This window comes from Lampetra planeri, chromosome 25, assembly GCF_965212315.1.
Source record: "Lampetra planeri chromosome 25, kcLamPlan1.2.h2, whole genome shotgun sequence".
In the NCBI taxonomy this organism is placed as follows: Eukaryota; Metazoa; Chordata; class Hyperoartia; order Petromyzontiformes; family Petromyzontidae; genus Lampetra; species Lampetra planeri.
Genome location: NC_136131.1, coordinates 16,665 through 40,642, shown reverse-complemented (window position 1 = coordinate 40,642; position 23,978 = coordinate 16,665). Strand labels below are relative to the sequence as shown.

The 23,978-nt window shown below is 50.1% G+C and overlaps 1 protein-coding gene across 3 annotated transcripts in view; it reads right to left on the bottom strand.

The window, feature by feature from the left end:
• The window catches only part of LOC144727193 (uncharacterized), a 122,822-nt gene extending 100,333 nt beyond the window's left edge, over window positions 1-22,489 (bottom strand). For 2 of the 3 annotated variants that reach the window (XM_078605843.1, XM_078605844.1), the window contains exons 1-11: window positions 22,335-22,489; window positions 20,373-20,560; window positions 18,820-18,892; window positions 17,960-18,070; window positions 16,755-16,868; window positions 15,752-15,964; window positions 14,403-14,541; window positions 6,324-6,487; window positions 4,876-5,025; window positions 4,103-4,204; window positions 3,367-3,507 (exon numbers count right to left, since the gene is read on the bottom strand). In XM_078605843.1, the coding sequence (XP_078461969.1) occupies window positions 3,367-3,507; window positions 4,103-4,204; window positions 4,876-5,025; window positions 6,324-6,487; window positions 14,403-14,541; window positions 15,752-15,964; window positions 16,755-16,868; window positions 17,960-18,070; window positions 18,820-18,892; window positions 20,373-20,560; window positions 22,335-22,457 (1,518 nt within the window). In that variant the 5' untranslated portion in view covers window positions 22,458-22,489. Of the gene's footprint in view, window positions 1-3,366; window positions 3,508-4,102; window positions 4,205-4,875; window positions 5,026-6,323; window positions 6,488-14,402; window positions 14,542-15,751; window positions 15,965-16,754; window positions 16,869-17,959; window positions 18,071-18,819; window positions 18,893-20,372; window positions 20,561-21,768; window positions 21,908-22,334 lie in introns of all 3 variants that reach the window. The other variant, XM_078605845.1, reaches the window with a different exon arrangement.
• Window positions 22,490-23,978: the final 1,489 nt, after the last annotated feature.

Genomic DNA, 23,978 nt, shown 5'->3' with positions numbered 1-23,978 from the left:
CTCCCTCTCTCTGCCTCCGCCCCCCCTCTGTCTATTTAAGGCCACCCCACAGAGACGATCACCCCTCTCTGTCACCTGTGTTGCTCTCGCTATGTATGTATCTTGTGATATCTGTCTGCTAATATGTCTGTCTATAGTTTTCTGGTTAGATATTATGTCGCTATTTCATTATACCTGATGATGATTGCTTGTGTTGCAATCGAAACGTCGTATTCTATTATTTAATTTAATTTATTATTTTATCTTTAGACGTGACTTAACCGAAAGAACCAAATAATAATTCCTGCAGTCACGAAAGTTCTAAAATTAAGATTGAACCACTTCTACGGGGAAGTTTTAAGCTTATCTTTTTTCTCTCTCTCTGGCGACTTGTTTTATCTGCCTGTGTCCTCTTTAGAATGTTCACACTTAAATTCTAACTTAGCAATCTTTGAAATACGTAATCAACCAGGCTATGCGTTAATTGTGTGTTGACCGACCCTCTGTGTTGTATTACATTACATTTCGATATTTTACTAGGTTATTTAATTTTAGTGTGTCTTTCTCCTGATTTTCAGGCTTGCTTGCTGTGCCATCGTACTCGCAGCACCACGTTTTCTTTTGGACCACTCATTGATATGCTAATTTTTTCTAACCCCCCTCTCTCTCTCTGCCTCCGCCCCCCCTCTGTCTATTTAAGGCCACCCCACAGAGACGATCACCCCTCTCTGTCACCTGTGTTGCTCTCGCTATGTATGTATCTTGTGATATCTGTCTGCTAATATGTCTGTCTATAGTTTTCTGGTTAGATATTATGTCGCTATTTCATTATACCTGATGATGATTGCTTGTGTTGCAATCGAAACGTCGTATTCTATTATTTAATTTAATTTATTATTTTATCTTTAGACGTGACTTAACCGAAAGAACCAAATAATAATTCCTGCAGTCACGAAAGTTCTAAAATTAAGATTGAACCACTTCTACGGGGAAGTTTTAAGCTTATCTTTTTTCTCTCTCTCTGGCGACTTGTTTTATCTGCCTGTGTCCTCTTTAGAATGTTCACACTTAAATTCTAACTTAGCAATCTTTGAAATACGTAATCAACCAGGCTATGCGTTAATTGTGTGTTGACCGACCCTCTGTGTTGTATTACATTACATTTCGATATTTTACTAGGTTATTTAATTTTAGTGTGTCTTTCTCCTGGTTTTCAGGCTTGCTTGCTGTGCCATCGTACTCGCAGCACCACGTTTTCTTTTGGACCACTCATTGATATGCTAATTTTTTCTAACCCCCCTCCCTCTCTCTGCCTCCGCCCCCCCTCTGTCTATTTAAGGCCACCCCACAGAGACGATCACCCCTCTCTGTCACCTGTGTTGCTCTCGCTATGTATGTATCTTGTGATATCTGTCTGCTAATATGTCTGTCTATAGTTTTCTGGTTAGATATTATGTCGCTATTTCATTATACCTGATGATGATTGCTTGTGTTGCAATCGAAACGTCGTATTCTATTATTTAATTTAATTTATTATTTTATCTTTAGACGTGACTTAACCGAAAGAACCAAATAATAATTCCTGCAGTCACGAAAGTTCTAAAATTAAGATTGAACCACTTCTACGGGGAAGTTTTAAGCTTATCTTTTTTCTCTCTCTCTGGCGACTTGTTTTATCTGCCTGTGTCCTCTTTAGAATGTTCACACTTAAATTCTAACTTAGCAATCTTTGAAATACGTAATCAACCAGGCTATGCGTTAATTGTGTGTTGACCGACCCTCTGTGTTGTATTACATTACATTTAGATATTTTACTAGGTTATTTAATTTTAGTGTGTCTTTCTCCTGATTTTCAGGCTTGCTTGCTGTGCCATCGTACTCGCAGCACCACGTTTTCTTTTGGACCACTCATTGATATGCTAATTTTTTCTAACCCCCCTCCCTCTCTCTGCCTCCGCCCCCCCTCTGTCTATTTAAGGCCACCCCACAGAGACGATCACCCCTCTCTGTCACCTGTGTTGCTCTCGCTATGTATGTATCTTGTGATATCTGTCTGCTAATATGTCTGTCTATAGTTTTCTGGTTAGATATTATGTCGCTATTTCATTATACCTGATGATGATTGCTTGTGTTGCAATCGAAACGTCGTATTCTATTATTTAATTTAATTTATTATTTTATCTTTAGACGTGACTTAACCGAAAGAACCAAATAATAATAGGAAATAACACTTACTACCCAGGAACAAAAAACTAATTTTTTACACAGTGTTTTGGCAAATTTGCACACTGACGCTGACAAACAACAGCCTATTCTTGTGAATGATGTCGCAGGATCTGTTAACGTCCACTGTGAAGTAGACGGCACGTAGTGTTATTACGGTTACTACACCCGCAGTCTTAATCAGGGTGACCGCTGGATTCGAACCGTGACCCTCTGTAACAAGCAGCAAATATGCTTACTGCTACGCCATGTCCCCACCAAATGAGTTTAAATTTGTTTATTCTTTGTGAATGAACCTTCTCAGAAAGTCAAGTATTCATGATCATGAAGCATAGTTGCATCACAGCATGAAAAGCTTTGGTCTGCAGGTATTATCACCATCGGGAATTCCAAACTATCGATAATGATGATGATTCCTGGACTTAATCTCTGTTCCTTCTTCATAAATGGAAACTTAAAGACAAGCCACATTTCTGTAATTTTAGCAATGGCGATTGTAGCCATTTTTAAATCCTTTATATTAAGTTCGCTTGCTTGCTTGCGTGCTTGCTTGCGTGCTTACGACCGTGCAAATCTTTCGGTCGTTTTTTAACCCACTTCCCGTGATCCAATCGAGCTGACATTTTCCACACAGACTCGTTGTGTGTGACAATTAATTTTCGTGAAAAAAAATATTCCAAAATTTTACACTGTTTAGGGAAAACAAATTAAATATTTAATTACCAATTGCTTGATGGTGGCAGACAATCATCTGACCCATAGGTGGCAGCCATCTCAAGCCAGAGGACGAGAGGACTCTAGCCGCCACGCATATAAAGGATTTATAGTGAAAAACTTGGTTTTTACGGGTTTACTTGTTTGCATTTAGTTTGTTACCTTCGCCCGCACCTCCAATTAGCATGGTTGGCTACGCACGGTGTGAAAGAAGTTCAACATACATACGTACATGGTACCCAAACTATGGAACATATAGTCAACCACTGTAGTCTGCACTCCTTTAACGAAGTAGTAGCAAAATTACACAAACTCTCTCCTGCAACCCTCTTGTTGTGTATGTACCGTGCTAATTGGAGGTATGGTTGTGGCTAACTGATTTCGACATTGGGATTTAGTTCCTGGAGATATCTCTTGCAGGAATATCATAAGGGCTGTGTCTGGATTCACCTGATAGAGAGCCGGGCTGCCATAAATCTCGCTCCAGAAGTGGGAGCTGTCAGTCGCTTGCAAAAGCCCCGTCACCTCCAGCCTGTGCATGGTGGCTGCATGCTTCTTTAGCACCTGCATCACCCTCTCTGCATTTGAAATCTGAAAAACAAAGCCACACGCGTACCTTGCATGTGCTCTAAGCCAGACTCCAGGCTAACAATATAGCTTATCAGCAACTTGCACTCCACAGTCTACACATGCATACCACACTTAATAATAATAATAATTATTATTATTATTTCAACTTGTAATGTGCACAGTATTCGCTCACTCTCAAAGACAGAGAATGAGTCAGAGGCGCCAGGAACCACAGACAAGTGGGAAGGTAGCCACGCAATTAGCTGGCACCAACAACTGCTCAAGGTCTGCGATTAGTTATTTAGGTTTCATCAGCCAATTATTGAGTGTAAAATGTGGGAGAAAACTGGAGCACCCGGAAAAAACACGTGCGTGCAAGGAGGAAACACTCTATCCCATACAGACCCATTATAGGCTGGGTGCACAAAGACCTAAAGTTGCCATTTTCTTGAAAATGTTTGTTAACACTGCCTCAAAGCAGATTTCTAAGTATTGCACCTTGCCTCAGATGATTACATACAGATACCCCCCCCCTCCACCTCTTTCGCTCTCGTACTGACCGCTCCCTAGAAGTGGCATTGAGTGTGTGGGGGCGCCGCTCACGACGCTAAGCTACCTGCAGGAACTGCGAAAGCACGTGGAGCAGCTCGTCCCGTCGCCTGCACTCCCTCAGCTCTTGCATGGCGCTCTCCTGCCACGGGTCCCGGCACGGCCTCACCTGCGGCACACACGTCCCACTCGATGTATGTGCACCCGCAATGATCTGCGAAAACACCCCTCCCACTTGGTGTCTGATCATGGTACCCAAACTATGAATCACATAGTACATCATTATAGCCTGGGCTCATTCGACTAAGGAGGAATCACAAAACTGCACAAACTCTCTCCTGAAGCCCTCTCGTCGTGGCTGGCAGACCTCGACATTGGCGTCTCGCTCCTGAACAGATCGCTGCTGTTGCCATCACGCACAAAAATAGCATAAAACCATCCCAGAAGCTCGCAAGTGTCCCATATGTCATAACATCAGTGTAGTTCGGCCAAGTCTGCCTCTGTGGCACCACAGCCGCCCGCTATGGTGATTCGGTGAGCCTGGCATCACAGTCGTGCACCGCCATGCCCGGTGAAAAACAGGCATTCGATAATGCCACCGCGCATTGCAATCAGAGGGATGGGCATGGCCATAACACGCATGCAGTGGCAGTATTTTGCATATCCGACGAGTTGAGGACCGAGCAATAGGCGGATGTGTAAAAATTCAGGATCTGTGAACATCAATATAAAACGAGTTACCACTGCTCAAACACTAGCACTAGGTGTGGGCAGTTGTTCATTGGTCCCGGCGGATATGCGATGGTTGGATATGCGACATTGTACTAGAAATGTGTGTACCTTGATGTAGGGGAGCCAGGTTGCCTCCTTTCTTCTGGCCACACCAGCTGTGCCAAGGGCTCCCACCCCACCTGGCTGCATCTGGCTGTACACGGGGAAGCACTTCATCTCTTCCTGCCGCTTGAAGATGCTGCCAAACTTCTGAGACACCTGGGGAACAACCCGGAGAGGATGATGAGGATGCGAATCATCTCAAGGTGGGTGGGTGCAATTTCTCACGTTGGAGAAACGCAGCTCTGTCGGAGCAAACATGGTGTCTGCACCACAAATTCAGGTAGGTTTGCGATGATGTCGGTGCCGTGAACCTCACTCTCTTGTCATCTGCACTTGAATGCAGTGCTCTGCAACCGCTGTGCCGCCGCCACGGTTAAAGTCCCAGGCAGTAGTTTCAAAACTATACGAAAGGAAAGAAGCTCTCTGTTCACAATCTGGAATGGACAACCTCTCCTCCATGCCGTTCAGTGGCCGATCGAGCCCCCATCCCCCACCCCTCGCCCTCTCCTCTCCACTGGTCACAGCGCAGTACAACAGCAGAGAGCTGTCAGCCCCCATCCCAGCCCTCTCAACTCCCTTGGTTGCGAACGCGCAGGAGGGCCGTTACAAGTGCCGTATACAGTGAGCAAAGGATTGTGAATTCTCTCTCAGCTTAACGCATTTCCACCTACCAATCCGCCCACCCACCTACCCAAAATCACCAACCACCCACCATGGCCCACAATGAGTTTTTGGTTCAGTGTGCAGTGAAGATCAAGCAGCTCGAAATTGAGCCATGGAATTAAAAAGGTTGAGAAGCCCTGCTCTGAGTGATTATTAGCTGCCAAGCCATTCCTTCAAGAGAGCCTCTATTTTCAATCAAGAAAGCCTCCAGTTTGATGTATTCAATGTGCAGATGCTCTGCATGGCCACGTGTAAAGCAAAAAAGTGAACGTGTGTTTGCCGCGTGGTACTACGACTATAGCTGAACAACGGTGACCACTCAACTTGGCCGATTTGAGGACCGCCCTTCATCGCACATGAGTGTTTGGCATCGGCTAAGGCTATCGGCAAGGTGAGGCCTAGTATCAAAGCGGACCTGAGGCTTCATCAAAGTTTGCCTGCTGGGTGGACTACCACCGACCTGGCTAAAGGTACAGTACATGGGACGCACAAAGACAAACATCCCCCTTATATGCTTTTAACAGACTGCTTTGACATAGGGGAAGCCCAGGACCGTTACAAATGTTCGCCACTGTCTCTGGGATCGGAGTGCAGTGTGTGTGTACCATGTACCATAAGGTACATGGTACACACATATGTACCATAAGGTACATGGTACACACATACACTGACACACGCACAAACACACGCACACACACAGTGACCGGCGTCCTTCACGGTTGTTCTACACGTGCTCCCTGGACGCCGGTATCGACGTCGCGTGGTCACCAATGTCGCCCCCCAGCACTGACCGTGGCAAGGAGCTCTCCATTGGCCGGCACGCCAGGTGGGGTGGGTGGGCTCCAGTCCACGGCAAAGTGAGACAGCAGCGCCAGCAGCTGAGGCATGAAGGCCTCTGTGTGTCGCCCGTGGCTCACGTCCCATGAGGGCTCCTCGGCGTTCCCGGTTGTGACGCCTGCAGGAGTACAGAGTGCACGTACTGGCCGCTCTTAAGAGGCCGACGTGCGGCATCTCGCTGACTCGCCTGCCCGTGGCTCGGGGAGCTCAGCTTCTTCGAGACGATGCACGTTCCTCTCGGTGACCTCACCCACTCAAGAGTGAACCGTGAAAAAAACACATACGTACGTGTAATAAATCAGGTCGACGACAAGCGACTGTGTCCCCGTGTTTATTTCTTCGGTTGCTGGACAGCTCGTGTTCCGCTCAGTTCCTCCGTTCCGCGGCGCGTCACGTGAGCTGGCGTCCCGCTCTTGCGCCACTCTCCCTCTTGCTCCTCCGCTCCCGCGCACCATTGGTAGACGGCACGCTGAGAGCCGTCTCCGCGTCGCCACGTGGCCGATGGCTCGCGGAGACCCGAGATGTGGCCCCGCTTCCAGCCCTTACCCACTGACCCCGAGCCCCTTCCGGCTTTCCCTTATATCCCCTTCCCGCATCACCCAGACTCCGCCCCTCGAGACACCACTTAAAAACTTTCCAGATAGTACCACCCCCTAGCGCCCGCGGGCTCCGCCCTTGAACTTTACCCCCAATGGTTCGTGTCACCTGGTTGGCTTAGAGGATGAGGCGGCGAGTCCACCCCACCAACCGGCGACCCCCCAGCATACGCTCGCATTACATCACCCCCCCCCCCCCCCAGTGTAAAAGACTAGCCGTCCCGGATAATTTAAGGCAAGTCCACAATGCGAGAGACATAGTAACACAGTAACAGACAAGTGGAACAAGAGCAACGCATAACAAGGAACGGTAACAATCAACGGAAGGGGAGGGATCTGGATCTGGTACGCGACACCGGACCATCCCCTGCATGAGCAGGGGACTTCGCCGACTGCAATCCAGGCGGGGTTGGAAGAGCGGCGGAATCGACATCCCTCGCCGCAGGTGAAGGCCCGGCCGGTGCAGGATCACATGTGTCTGGTTGCCTCAGGGCTGCCGAGTCTGTGGAAGGCAAAACAGGCCCCTTCGGAGGTTCAACAGGCAAGGGGGGTGGCTCGTCGGACGCATCAGACACCGGCAAGGAAATATTTGGGGATGACGGATCGACGCGAGGAGCAAAGAAGGGTTTCAACCGAGAAGTGTGGACATACCAACGGCGCGACCCTGCCCGGATACGTGCGCACTGAGGACTAGATATCTCGATCAATTCCACAGGCCCTTGCCAGGGCCTGTGCAGCTTGGGAGAGGTACCCACCGGCACCTGTGGACAATGGACCCAGGCCCGGTCCCCTACAGCCCACGGCATAGCCCGTTGCGAGCGCCGAGCGCACCGCTCGTTACGGGCCTGGGTTTTAAACGTGGCAATCCGTGCCGCCTCCCGCGCCTCCATGACGCGGCGAACCGTGTCGCGAACGTATTCGGGGAGAGTCTGCGCGGGCTCCTTAGCGCGTGCCCCCAACTGCACATCAACGCATCAACGGGCGGCACATTCTCACGCCCATACATGAGGAAAAAGTGCGAGTAACCAGTAGACACGTGCGGTGCCATCCGGTTGGCGGAGAACACCCCAGGGATGTGCAAATTTCAATCGGCCTGCTTCTCGCTAACCATATGGCAGAGCATAGCCGACAAGGTACGGTTCAACCGCTCAACCATCCCATCCGTTTGTGGGTGGTAGGGTGAAGTACGTACTTTCCTGGTACCCAATGCATCACACACATTATGCAACAACTTAGATGAGAAGTTGCGGCCCTGATCCGTAAGCAGTCGTTCGGGCGCACCCTTGTCAATTACGTACCCGTACAAAAATGCCTCCGTGATAGACAACGCCGACTGATCGGGCAAGAGCCAAGCCAACCGCCACCGCGAGAAATATTCCATACCCACCAACAAAAATGTATTACCCCGGGCGGTTGGGGGAAAGGGTCCGAGGATGTCCAGAGCCACCAAGCTCGTTAATGCGCGTCACCTGGATCGATTTAAAGGGGGGGATATAACCCCATTTCGGTGGCTTCCGACGAGCACACTTGGAACAGGCCTGAATGTCCTTGGCGACATCAGCCATCATGCCATGCCAAAAATAGTCCCGCTGCAACGTGAGCAAGGTTTTCTGCACGCCGAGGTATACCAACTTCTCGGCGTGCAGTACCCGAATCAATTCGTACCGAAGCGCGACAGGAACCACCAGACACCAAACGCCCAACAAATCATCCCTCCACATCAACAACCCGTCCCGGAAGGCCACCTGCGGGAAATCGTCCGCAGACGAGGACACCCGCGGCCTGCCCGCCTGACCTCGCAACGAACTCAATGAATTGTCCAACAGTTGCTCGCGGACCCATACCGAGCGCGGCAAGTTCAACACCCCGTCAGCCGGCTCAGGGCAGGCCAGCGGAATCCGCTATCGCGGACATGACCGGCCGAAGGGGCTGAGGGGGGCGCGTGCACCGATTAGTGCCCGAGGCGCACGCGCAAGAGGATCCCTGCGGTAACCTGGAGAGCGCATCTGCGTTACCATGCCGAGAACCTTTACGGTACTGTATATCAAACGAGAATTCCTGCAATGTCTCCAACCAGCACGACAACTGGCCAGAGGGCTGTTCGATCTTCAAGGAATATTGCAGGGCAGCATGGTCCGTGCGCACCAGGAATTTCCTGCCGTACAGGTACGGGCGATATTGGCGAATGAAATGAACAATCGCCAATAATTCCCTACGGGTTACACAATGGCAGGTTTCCGCCGACGAGAGAACGCGGCTCCCATACGCCACCACGCGCTCGACGCCATTTTTGCACTGGGACAGAATGGCGCCAATGCCCGTATCACTGGCATCCATGTCCAGGATAAAGGGCAAGGAGAAATCGGGGTAATCAAGCATCGGCGCGGTTGACAACCGATCCCGAAGGTCCCGGAACGATTGCTCCTCCTCCGGTCCCCATTTGAACCTTTGATTCTTTGCCATAAGGAGGTGCAGTGGCCTAGCGATAGTAGCGAAATTCGGAACGAATCGACAGTAGTAGGACGTGAACCCGACAAACCAACGTACCTCCCCAACCGAGGTGGGGGTCGGCCAGTCAGTTTCAGTTTCATTTATTAGGATTTACCCTGTGAGCCATTCGGCTCTTGATTTGGGTTCAACCGCAACAAACGATAAAATTACAAGATACACCTAAAATCCATTGTACATAAATCTGAACATCACATACATAAACAATAAAATCCTACAGAAAAAGCACAACCCGTCCATGCTGTGTACAGAAAGTGTAAAAAATTACATTTCGGTGTTTGATCCCAATAAACAATCATAATACAATACAGATACAAAATTTAAGTATAAATCTATACTAAATAAAAAAAATCGGGCCAAACCAAGCCCCTCTAAAACTTACTAAAACAATGCTATGTAAACAACGTAACAGTTTTCCCAACAAATGTGATTAAAAGTTGACAATAGCGACACACACATCACTAAACCTAGCATCCTTCGCGAGCTGCATAAGTCAATCCATAACAGCCGGATTAACAATAGCAGTAGCAGCGCACTATAATCAAAATACATAATAAGTTCATACGTCGGTCATCTATAGCTATATTTTTAATTTCAGGCCACAGGATAGCAGTGGCAGCTATGGTTGTACGACTCCTCTAGAGCATTTTTGAGTGATCGTCTTGTTGGTAACGATCCAAGCTGGAGTCTATTTGTGATAGCATTCCAGACCCTGGGGGCATCTATAGCAAAAGCCCTTTCTCCAATATTTGTACAGCAATTAGGAATGCGAAGCTGGTAAATGAGCGAAGATCTTAGCTCATATTTGTTTTCCGAAACAATAAGGAGATCCATGAGCTAATCTGCGGATTTTTTTTGTTAATACAGTGTAAATAAATAATATCTGATGCATAAGGCATCTATCATTAAGAGATGTTAAGTTTCACCCAATGTAGAGATCGCAGTGGTGGGTCCTATATGGGAAGTTCAATGCAAATCTTAAGGCCGAATGATATATTGTTTCAAGCTTCTTCAGAACAGTACTGGTTGCTTATTTATAAACGATGTCACAGTAATCAAGTAGAGGCATTATGGTAGCTTTAATCAATTCCAAACTGAACATAGGTGGAAAACAGTGTATGTGTCGATATAGAAAACCAATTTAAATTTTGTCTTTTTAGCAATATAATAAATGTGTTCTTAAAAATTCAGTTTTGAATCAAGGATGGCCCCAAGATACTTATAGTCTCGGACGCACGATGTCTTGTCCGGGTCCATGGCAACACCGTCCGAGCTGACAATATGTCCCAAATAACGCACGGAGCGTTGCAAGAGGTGGCACTTTTAGGTTTGAATTTGAGATTAGTGGAACGCATCCTGTCGAAAACAGCCTTCAATCTTTGAAGGTGTTCCTCGAACGTACGACTGAACACAATGACGTCGTCTAAGTACATCAGACACGTGTCCCATTGTAACCCGGTCAACACTAGTTCCATCAACCGCTGGAACGTGGCGGGAGCGGCGTTCAGTCCCATGGGAAGGCAGTTAAACTGGAATAACCCCTGAGGCGTACGGAACGCCGTCTTTTCCTTTGACGAATCGTCGAGGGGCAGTTGCCAAAATCCAGAAGAGAGATCGAGGGTGGAAAAGTATTGTGCCCCCGACAGGGCATCGATGGAGTCATCCATCCGTGGCAGAGGGTACGCGTCCGCCACCAAAACCTTATTAAGCTTCCGGAAATCAATGCAGAATCGAAGGCTACCATCCTTTTTCTTTACGAGTACAACAGGAGCGCCCCACGGGTTATTAGACGGAGAAATAACCGCGGCCAGCATGTCATCCACCGCGCTGCATACATGGTCCCTCCCTGAGGGACTTAGCTGGTGCGGATTCATTCATATAGGGCTTGCCTCCCCAGTATCAATGTGATGGGACAACAGGTCGAAATTGTTCTTGCTGAAAACGTCGGAATAATCAGACAATAGCACTTCGTTGGTGCGTGGTCAAAGACGAATTTTCCTGACACAACTCGGCGATCCAACGATCGTCCGATGTTCCACGAGACTCAATCGCCGCCGCCAACCCCTGCCGTTGATTCCCATTGTGGACCGTAAACGCGGTAGTGGCATGAGCCAGGACTGGACCGGCAGCGACCAAAACGCCTTCCGACACCCCGTTCAAAACTTGCAAAAACGAGGGTTGACCGGGCCGGACGATCGTCTGGGCCCACACCAGAGCAAGACCCTTGATAGCGGTGTTAGATGGGGACAGCAGCACGCCCGCCACCGCGTCCATCCTGCGGAATTGCTTCCGGTACCGCAACGGGACGAGCATTTGGGAGCCCGGAGACATCAACAAGCGCCTGCACCGCAACGCACAGCAAAGGATGACTCAATGGGGATGGCAAAAAAAATATCTTATGTCGCGCAGGCAGCTCAATGCAGCCCTGATCAACGAGGATCTTAACCGGCATTTTACAGAGAAAATCGGTACCCAATAAACAACGCACTGCCAATGAACTGGAAATTAAGACCGTTCCCGATGCCGCAACGTTCCAAATGGAAACATGCGCTTCGACCTGACCCACAATGCCCATACTACCCACGTGAGCAGCAATACATGCATGAAAAGTCGGTCGCACGCGCGAAGCGGGGATAGAAAGGTGGAAAATGACATCGAAGATGATAGTGGCCGACGCTCCGGTGTCCACCAATATCCGCACGTCCACCCCTTGAATACAGCCCGGCACCATAGAGGACCCCGTCGCGGCCGCCACCACATGACATGCCAATTTTCTCCACTGAGTAATCGTACGAGGCGAATCGCAGGCGGCCCCCCGTGAGTCACGAACAGACGGATCATACGCGGCCGAGGATACATGAGGTGACAAAACTTGCCGGGTGTCTGACGCATACCGACTTGCCTGGCTTGGGTCACAGCCCGTCGACGGTAGTGTCGCCAGAGGTGGGGATCCGGGAGGAGGCGGATGGCGGGGACGACTCCGACAGTCCCGTGCGAAGTGGCCCAGCCGGCCACACCTGAAGCACGCCATGCCGGCTCGCCAATCGGTACCACCGACGTCCCGGAGCGGCGTCGACGAAGCACTCAAACGTGACTCGGCCCTCCTCCTCGGAACCCAGTGGACCGCAGCGGCAGCCAGGTCCTCGGTCCCCGCGTCGTCCGGGGTGCAGACGAACCGTGACGGTGCCCATCAAGTCGGCTGACCGTCCACAGCAGGGTCGCCTGTCCAGGCGGCCACTTGCGCCCAGCGGCGCAAGTTGAACTGGGCGTCGAAGCATTTGGTGGCCAACCGGGAAGTAAGCGGCTCGTGACCACACACTGGCAATGGAATGCCGAGTTCCTTGGACAGCTCCAACATCTTGCCCAAGATGAGGGGGTTGAGTATGTCGGGCTTAGCGTCAGGGTAGGCAGCCATCGCAAGCGCCACTAAGGCGCCACGGTAGGCGATGGGAGACTCATCTGCACCCCGCTGACGCTGTACAAATTTCCTACGAGTATCCGACGGCGGCTCATAAACTTCCGCCATTTCGGCAAACGCCTCTTGCAATGTCGCCTTCTTATCAACAGGGATGGAGCGGAATACTGCGAGTGATATGTCATAGAGGAGAGTAGGCAAGGCATCCAATGCCTCCTCCTCCGTCCACTGGACGGAACGAAAAGCAGAATTGAAACGCCAAGTGAAAGCGCTCCAGTCCCCTCCCGCTCTGAATTCTTTGATGTGCGGGAGACGATGGCTGCGCCCCGTGCCGCTGTCCACACCGGGCCCAGGCTCTCGCGCCCGCGCTCCACACGGCGCCGCCAAAATGGCGGACTCCAGCTGCGCACCCGCGGACCCACCCAAGATGGCGTCTTCGTGCCGCGTGGCAGCCGCCGTGGCCGTAGTGGCGGACAGCCTTCCCGAGGCCGCAATGGCGGCCGATCCTTGCCCGAGGGGACCCCCTGAGACCCCCAGAGGGGGGCCCTGCTCGTCACCACTCGGCAGCGTTCCATGCGGACGTCCCGGCACTGCGGACGGCGCGACCAGCGTCACCAGGTTGAGTAGGACGGCACGCAGCGAATCGATCTGCTCCGCCACATGCCGCCAGCCGTCGCCAGCGCCCGGGGACAAAGACGGCTCGGCCCCGACAACCTTCTCCGGCGCCTTAGAAGAGCCAACTGTAGCCGCCGCGTCCGGGCCCACCGCTCCCGGGATCGCCAGGTCCTGGGTGAGTGAGTCGTCATCATCAGAAGATAGCGCAGGTGGGATTTTCTTCTTGAGATGTTTGGACATGTCGTCCAACGTCAAGAGTCACTTCTGACCCCAATTGTAATAAATCAGGTCGACGACAAACGACTGTGTCTCCGTGTTTATTTCTTCGGTTGCTGGACAGCTCGCGTTCCGCTCAGTTCCTCCGTTCCACGGCGCGGCGCGTGAGCTGGCGTCCCGCTCTTGAACCGCTCTCCCTCTTGCTCCTCCGCTCCCGCGCACCGTTGCTAGACGGTGCGCTGAGAGCCGTCTCCGCGTCGCCACGTGGCCGATGGCTCGCGGAAACCCGAGATGTGGCCCCGCTTCCAGCCCTTACCCACTGACCCCGAGCCCCTTCCGGCTTTCCCTTATATCCCCTTTCCGCGTCACCCAGACTCCGCCCCTCACCACACCCCTTAAGAACTTTCCAGATAGTACCACCCCCGAGCGCCCGCGGGCTCCGCTGTTGAACTTTACTCCCGATGGTTCATGTCGCCTGGTTGGCTTAGAGGCTGAGGCGGCGAGCCCACCCCACCAACCGGCGATCCCCCAGCATACGCTCGCATTACATACGTGTGAGCAGTGCATACGCAGCCAGTGAAGGACAAGCCACTACTGTACTCCACATTTAAAAAATGAACTTAAACATCAAAAAGCATACAAAAACAAAGTCATGACATTTGTTTGTAAACCTGCGCACGCACATAGCGCACTGCTGTGCTGGATGGCGCTGCCAGGCCGAGGAGGAGACTCCTCTGCTTGGCTCCCTCCATCGGGCTCCTCTTGCTTCGAGCCCCCGGGCTCCGCGAGGACCCCGTGAGACACGGGGAGCCACTGCAGGAACTGCACATGCGGAGAGCGCACGGCACAACGCACCAGCTGTGACACAGGGGAGAAGAGTACTGCACGCTCCACACGCGTCGACTGCGATGGCCATGCCTTGCACACAACGCAACGGTCCGTGGGCCGATCGTAGCTATCAATTACAAACGACTCTGACACTTTTCCCCCACATTTTTATTCGAAAGTGCAGTTCTACCATCCTCGTACTTTTGACCATTGGTCAGTTGGTTTTTATTTTAAACCCTTATGAAATTAAAATAATTACATGGTTTACAGAGCTAATCTAGTGTCATTGTGAAGCGGAATTTTTTGTTTATATTCGTGATTTTTATATATATTATTTTATAATATATATTATTTTATATATATAAATAGTCAGCCCAAGCTCAAGTCATTATTAATGGAAACGTGCAGGCTCTTTTTTCAAGCCGCTGCTAAATAATAGCCCCTCCCAACGCCATGGGGGGACTGACTATACTTCACCACACTGGTCACTGTGAATTGGTAAAGGCAGGGGACATATACATTGCTGCATAGTACAGGACAACAATTACATTTGTTGCACTACCCTCTGAGGACAAAGTAACTCTGTAGCAGCTAAAATAATTTAAACTCATAATGCGGCACCACCGCACAGTATTTACTCACTGTCGTAGACAGAGAACAACTCAGAGGCATAAGGAGCAACCATAGGCAAGATGGAAGGAGGCCATGCAATGAGCTGGCACCAACAATTGCCCAAGCTCTGCGGTCCTCTAATATATTAAGGTGTTATCGACCAATGAACAAGTGTTTACATGCGGGAGGAAACAGGAGCACCCGTCAAAGCCCATATGTGTGAGGGGAAAATGCTCTATTCCTCACAAATGGAACAGGTGGGGTCTACATTTGTTCCACCTTCTGGCGAGCCAGGGTCTGGCACCTTCTTGACACCCAGAGTAAGGGAATTTCGCAACATCTGTACGATCCGCCAACCCTCGCTGCCTACACAGTGATGGATTACAGGCAGCCACGTGCATATCCAACACCGCCCGGGTAACACCTGGTCACTCATCCCAGCGCCATCCAGGCTCAATCCTGTTTAGTTTCTGACATGACGAGGGTCGGGCGCACTCCGGGTGAGTTGGTCGCGTGCATCCTGGGAACCATAAACCACCGGCTCAGCGCGTCCACTGCTAGCCGTGCAGTGTGCGGGAGATGGGAGACGCACGCGCACGAAGGAGTGGACGAGCCGCACAGAACGCAGGTGCCCCACGAGCCAGCGAGCGTAGATCGCGCAGTCATCCGGGGCGACGCGGCCTGCGGTGCTGCCGGCTCCGGCTCCCACCCCTGCCCCAGCGAGGAGGGCGTCGCGCGCAGCAGCCAGGCGGCGCGCCCGCTCGCGAGCATCGCTGTACTCACGCAGCGCCAGTGCCACGTGTTGCTGTGGGATGGGACGCACATGGGCGTGACGCACGACGCGGTCCCCGGTTTAGACAAATGGTTTGGCGATGCTGCTTCTGCTGTTGCTGCTGCTGCGTGCGCAGTGGTGCACAACAACCAGAGCTAACAAAACAATTCAGCGCACTCATCAATAACACGACGTGTGTGTGATTTTAAACAAAAAAATTACCATTGCCAACATTTCTGGCAATGGCCCTTCTTCATAGTACACGAAGAAGGGCAATTGTCCGGAACGTTGCCAGTTATATATATATGTTTTCCTTTCAGGCAGTCGCCGAGTGTGTTGGATTCATACAGCGTCTGCATAACAAATTCAAGACGCCGCATGTTACGAACGCTAATGGCAATAACATTCAAAATGAATTATGAATAACATCGCGGCCATTATACACACGACAAATATCACAGGAGACAAAGACAAAGTATGTGAATACTCAAAAATAAAACTAAATATTCATCAATAATGATCTCATTCAGTAATCTCGGGGCAATGATGGCAATTCCATATTCTGTGACGATGATGATGGATGGTAATGAATATGGTCACCGTGTAACTTGGATAATCGGATCAATTTACCTGCTTCCTGTGTCGTCACTCCATTCTGTTATCTGCAAAACCATGATGGTCGAGAGGAGTTCAAGAGGAGTTCAAGCGTTGTCGAGGGATGGAGAGAGAGAACAGCTGCGCGTGCACACTGAGGCATGCGCAGCCGCTGGGACGCGCCTCCCCTGTCGCGGGGAGGGGGGCCGGAGCCAATCGTAGTGCTCACCTGGTACACGGCGTAGTGGTGCTGCATCTGCGGCACATGACAACAGAAGCGCTCCCAACGCAGTATAAGCACGTGCTTCAGCCGCGCCAACTGACGCATCCGGTCCACGAAGAACTGCAGTGGATCGCACGGCACAACGACGCAGAAGTTACACTTCACCGGCGCAAAAGAAAGAGTCTAACAATAATTGTCTCTGGTGCTTTGCATTTGTGGCGTGGATTTTTCTCTGGATCCTCCGTTCTTTTCCCTCCACATTTAGAAACATGCATTTATAGTATTTAGCTGATATAAATTTCCCCGTAATAAGCCACTTTGTTGAGCTATTATTTGTGGCCAGGTCACTTGTGAAAAAAAATCAATATAGCTCAGTGCCTTACCAAGGCAAAATAAGAAAATGTTTACAGTTTCTCCATCATTCTGTTCTCTGCCGTCTTCATTTCACAAAGAACTTCTTCCTTCAGCTCCTCCAGCATCCCGATCCTTGTCCTTCCCCTCGTTCTTATCCCCTTCCGTCCTTCCTTCTATAACGTCCTTAATCCTCAAACCATGCCCAGCGTAGAATTCATCCAACCTGCTTCTTCCATCTCCTTCTGACGACTTCCATTCTCGTTTTTTCTTCCGTCGATGCGTTCAAGATTGCTCAAACATCGGAAACCGTCTTTGTGTATGCGCGATCCCGAGTACGTGCATGCGTGCGTGTCCATATGCTTATGTGTGCAGGTGATTGATGCACGTCCCATAAGTAATAACAATTCACAAACCAACTTACGTATGCCAGTGTTCGGTTACAGAGCAATTAACAGAAGCACTCGTATGTGATTATTTAATCGTGTCCTTGCTGTTTCAGCAGACTGCTACCCAAGATGTTTATAAACACGACCTAGTTGATATATGATTATAGAAATTAAAAACATCGAGATTTCAATTCCGAAAAGACAGTGCACTGTATTTTTTCAAAGTGAATTTTAGCGTTGAGAAGCGTCGCCAGAATGGGGAAGAGTCATACGCTGCGACAAGATCATTGGTGGCGCCGGCTTATCAGTCCACCAACCCTCGCTGCCTCCACAGCACTGGATTACAGAACACAAGCATTGCCACCGTAAGTGCTCAAGAGCCATAATTTATACCAAGCACCGAGGGCTGCCCTGTAATTGGCCCTGTGGGATACACAAATTCCCGGGTGGCTCTAACCCCCTCCCACGCACCTGGTGCAGCAGTAGCGGCAGGCTGCTGGGCGTGTGCTCGCGTGCCAGGCACGTGTTCAACTCAGCGAGGATCGCGTCGGCATGTACCTGCACGGGGAGCGCGCCACTCACCTACACGCGCACACACATGTGAGCGCGCGCACACAGGTGTGAACTCACATAGCTGCACAGGTGTGAACATGCGCACACAGGTGTGAACTCACATAGCCACAGAGGTGTGAACACGCGCACACAGGTGTGAACTCACATAGCCACAGAGGTGTGAACACATGCACACAGGTGTGAACTCACATAGCCACAGAGGTGTGAACACACGCACACAGGTGTGAACTCATAGCCACATAGGTATGAACACACGCACACAGGTGTGAACTCACATAGCCACAAAGGTGTGAACACACGCACCCAGGTGTTAACTCAGTGGCACAGGTGTGAACACACGCACACAGGTGTGAATTCACATAGCCACAGAGGTTTGTACACACGCACACAGGTGTGAACTCATAGCCACATAGGTGTGAACACATGCACACAGGTGTTAACTCATAGTGGCACAGGTGTGAACACGCGCACACAGGTATCAACTCATATAGTTGTACAGGTGTGAACAAACGTCTGACCACCAATAAGCACACATTTGTGAATGTGTATAAGCAAAAAAAAAGACGAAGACAAAGGTCCCCCGTATTACCTTAACAGATTGTTCTGTTGGGAAAAGTGCTGTGAGCAAACATGGCACACGAGGGGGTGAGTAGACAACACCGTGTACGGGAGGCACAGGACGAGAGTGAATGAATGGCTGGCAATGAGTGCACGTGTTGCTGCGTATAAACATTGTGAATGGACCCAGACGCACTCACTTGCAAGGCCTGTGCTAGCCGCAGCTCACGTTCACGACGGAAGTACGACGCGTCTTTGGGCACGCTCACAGAGCTGCACGACGGCACAAGGCACGTTTCACCACAATGCCGTGTCTTGACAACGTTGATAAAGTACAGTGAAATCATTTGTAGACTAAAGACTCATACACAATATAAACAATAACATCTGGAAGCCATCTAAAAATTGGTTATTTGTTGTTTACATATTCTCAGTGGATTTGCATTTAACTTCCATGACCTCGATGTTTTTGGGGGGAAGTGCCGCTAAGCATTCTTGGTATCAGTTTCTAAAATGGAACGGGGCTTCTCAATGAGGTAAATATGGAAGTGTCTCCACTCATTATACACACTACATTGCCTATCCCTACCTTATTCAACAAATATCCATCAAGATGTTTGTGAGAATGTTAGCAATTTACAAATGTGCATCTGCAAGAGTGGACTTGGTTCCCTCCTACGAACTTGTTTCACCCAACTTTCGTTTGTCTCATATTTATGTTTTGGCCACCTTTCCAGCCTTCATTGCTGAGGTGTTCAATTACTTCCTGTAATTTTGTTGTTGTTGGTTGTTCGAGTGACTGTGCCATAAGCAAATTTGACATGGTTCATAATTCCTCCATTTATGTTAATGTGAATCTTGTGAAAGACCAAAAACACTGTATTGAAACCACATCTGGATTTAAATTTGTTGCATTACCTAGTTTATATAAATATTGTTATATATTTTTACAAAGGTCACTATTTCCATGCTTAAATTATCATGGAGCAGTGCCCTCAATAGGAAATGTGGATACTTGATGCACAAATATAAAATGTCAAAACTCACCTGTATCTGGCTGTGGTCACCATCCAGAACGGACCATGGAAAATATAATGACTCAATGCCCAATTCACGCATATGAAACTAAAATAATCTATTTTGTATTTAACCAGGTAAGGCCCACTGAGCTATATAGCTCATTTTCGGAAACGACCTGACCACAAATGATAGCTCAACGAAGTGGCTTATCATGTGGAAATGTATATCAGCAAAATACTCTAATCACATGTTTATAAATGTGGAGTGAAAACCCATAGGACTTGGAGACAAATCCACACGACCATGGGAGAACATGCAAACTCCAAAAATACAGGCGTCAGGGTCGGGATCAAACCCACAACCTCCTGTATACCAGGCGAGGTAGTTAACATCTCTCCACCATGGCACCGACCATGAAGCAAGGAGCATCAACACAGCGATGATTCGGCACTCTGCTATTCCTGACGCAATCATCTGGCTCAAGCACCTCAATATAACATTACAGCTGTTTCTCTACAGCAACATCAGCAATACGAACAACTTCTCTCCTCTCTTGATGGCTCACCATTACACCACGGCAGCTCTTATCTTGGTTTCTCTCAAACCCAATGTTTTTCTGTCAATTTGAGACAATGATCGATCAGGAGGGCGGCTGCGAGGCGGTCCCCCTGCCCTGCCTGTATGAGTACCGGACTCTGCGCCAGCTTGAGCTTCGTTCCACGGAGTGCCGCACCTGACGGAGCGAGAGGCAGCGCCGGACAGGAAGCCCGACTCCTGGAGCTGGGCTTGCAGCTCGCTCAGCTCGCCCGCCAGACCCTGCTCCAGGCGCTGGGCTCCCTCGCTGATCCGGGGCAGCCCAGGCACCGTTGCCAACACTGCCCGCAGCCCCTCGTCCAGCACCCTGTCTCCCTGCATCGCGGTCTGCAGGTGGGGGGCAGGTGGGGGATTTAGCAGCAGATTGGAGATACAGCATTGTGATAAAGCTTGGACATAGGGGCATACAACATTGCTTGGTCTACAACTGTGGTTCCCAATCTCCGTGGGCTTGCGTACCACTGTCAACCCTCAATTTGTTTTTTGCGGACCTCCATGCGCCAATATAATGCTTTTCAACAATAAAGCCACCAGAAAAGCACTGTTAAATGTTGTTTAAGAGCCATGAAAACGATGAACATGCTTTTTATTGGCTCAAATGAAATCTAAATAGTTGCGTAGTGGGCAGTAAATCATATTGTGCTATGTGGGCAAAATTAAATATGGTATACAATTCATAATTGATTTTTGTAAAATGGATGGAGGGTGGACAACACACATTTTACTTATGCGATCTGACTCCAAAAATCGATTGTGAATAGTAATATTGATCAGGAAATCCTGCGTGTTACATATGGCGAATCCACAACAGTTCTGCGACCACTTTCCACGGCCTTGCAGGGCACAGGTTGGGAGCCACAGGTCCAACACAACATGAACCACACACGAGGGAGCCCTCCTCAAGGCGACTCCTCTTCCAAGGCTCCTAGTAAACACCGCCTGACATGCAACAACAATGGTAGCTGAGTGTCCGGAATGGAGCACCTTGTGTCAAAACGATCCCGGTCCCTGGGAGACAGCAAAGAGCCTGCATCAAACAGTGGAGTCCCAAACAACAACCTGACTGAACCCCCCACGAAATAACAACCCTCATTTCTCTCAGCTGCCCCTGATTACAGCGGGGATCACTCTCAGCCGTGTACCAACAACCCATGGAAGAAGGTGTATGGGATAACAAGGACTTGCCAAACGGAAAATGCGGTGAGGGGGGAAAACCAAGAGGCGTATATCACCGATGACTGCCCAAGACGACACGCATACTCTGGTGGAACAAGCGGACTCCACTTGGCTATCACCCCGGATTGCCGTGGAATGGCTCACAACATTAAAAGTGCGAGTGTAATAGCTCTATGGCCTTGTTCAAACGCCACGTGCGCAACAATAGATTAGTACCCATTCATTATTGTTACAAGGGCTATTATCATAACAAATAATTTACGGCCCTTTGCCAACCCAGTGCTGGTACTGTATGAAGGTCGCCCAACGCTGTGTCAGACTAAGCGGGGTTTTTGTTTCTACTTCACCAGGCTGCTCACTGTGAAGGTGACACAATGACACGTGTGTAGTTATTGTGGCAGCACGACGCCTGTTGAGGGAGAGATGTCGCAGCTCGGCGGACTCCCCCAGGGCTCTCCCTGCCACAGGAACTCACTCGCGCCGCCTCGCAGCACTCACCTGTGCGCATGGGAGAATTAACAGCAAAGGGTGAAGTATGGAGATGATGCGAATGATGAGTGGATTATGGATATGAATGGATGGATATGATTAGTGGATGTGAACAATGGATAACGAATATATAAGATGGGTGGACATGATTGGAGTTTTTATTTATGAATAATGTATTGTTATGAATAACGAATGGATATTGAGAAACGAATGGTGTGCAAACAACGTTGGGTGGAGATGACCATGGCAATTGGTAAATGAGCGTCCCGCACCATGTACACTACGCACAGCAGCGACAGGAGCAGCAAGCAAGAGCGGGAAGTCAAAGCTGGAGCAGCAGGACCGACAAGGGACAGCAGGCAGCAGCAGCAAACACTGTCATAGCAGTAGCAACTTGAGCAGCAGCGAGAAGGGAAACACGGGCAGGGGTCGCTACCTTTTGGCCCTCGCTGCCCCGGGCCGCGTCCCGCCTGTGCCAGTGCCCAGCGAGCAGCAGCGGCAGCAGCAGCAGGATGGGGAAGAGTGCAGGATCGGGAAGAAGGACGCGGCGCCTCACCATGGAGACCGCGCGGCCCTCAGACGCCGGGCCCGCCCTGGGCCCTCCCCTGCCCGTCCTCACAGCTCCTCCCGCCACAGCCCCTCTCTTCCCTCCACAGTCCCTCCCTCCCTCCACAGTCTCTCCCTCCCTCCACAGTCTCTCCCACCACAGCCCCTCTCTCCCCCCCCCCACAGTCTTCCATCCACAGTCCTTCCCCCCCACCACAGCCCCTCCCCCACCGCCCCTCTCTTCCCTCCCCCCACAGTTCCTCCCTCCCACCACAGCCTCTCCCATCCCTCCTACAGCTCCTCCCCCTCACAACCCCTCCCCCCACAGCCCCTCCTCCCCGAGTGTCACCCACAGCTCAAGTGCTACTACACGAACGCTACAACTACATCCATTAACAACACATACTACGCGTAGAGTGTTACAGCCACAACAACAGCACTACAACTAGAGATCCTAAGACAACTACTACGGAAAGTATAGAATCTGTATCAACAACATTCGCCACCATTCGCCGCGATGTGGAGGTGACATCACCACGGCGTCCGTGCCAGGCCAGGTGCACTTTGAGGCCACGTGAAGGTCAACGGGACAGACCCAGCAGATGCCATGGGTTGACTGACTGAGATGACTGGTAGATGCACCAGCTGTGTCCCCTACTGTGCCAACTTGCAGCATTTTTGCCGCCCGGCGCTCCGCTCGTTGTGAGCGTCGCTCCTCTGCCCTCCGTTGTTGTTGTTGGAGGGCGACTGCCGCCAACTGACCAGTAGCAGCGTCCTTCACGAGCCTCCTCCATAGAGGCCAATCTTGATACTGTTGGTACCAAGTCTTCGGCAAGTCCACTCAGTTCCACATTCAATACAGAATCTGTATCAAATCCATAATGACGGGTAATCGGAAGGTAGCCTCAACTGGAACTCCCATTCATTTGCATTCCTTGTGTAATTGTGTATTCACAGAGACACTTTTAGCTTTTCTCCTGTGTCACTTTATTACTTCGCATCCCGTATGGATGCTCCTCACACTAACACAACGCACCCTTCAGTTTCATTTTAATTTATTTGGTATCGCCCTGTGAGCCATTCGGCTCTTGAATCGGGTGCAACCGCAACAAACAAAAAACATGAACAAGAAAACATCTTAATGTGACTATGTGCAAACAGAAAATACAAGAAAAGACAGCAAAATATTGCAGAAAAAGCACCGTACACCAACGCTGTGTTCAAAATCCCAGTGGGATGCAAGTCAAACAACAACCACAAGACAATTTAGATTAAGGCCATCAGTCTAACTCTGTACTACAACAAACATGGCCAAACCGAAAAACTTTTCGAAATCACCAAATTAAAGCCATAAAAGCAATGTAACAGTGATCATAGGAACTGTGACCGAATTTTCACAATAAACGACATAAACAACATGTACCACCAAACCCTGCAGCCATAGCTGGCTGCATGAGTCACTCATAATTAAAACATTTCAATTAAAAATTAACTCACGGCGGCCTAAAACCTACAGCTAGGCCTAAAGCCTAGA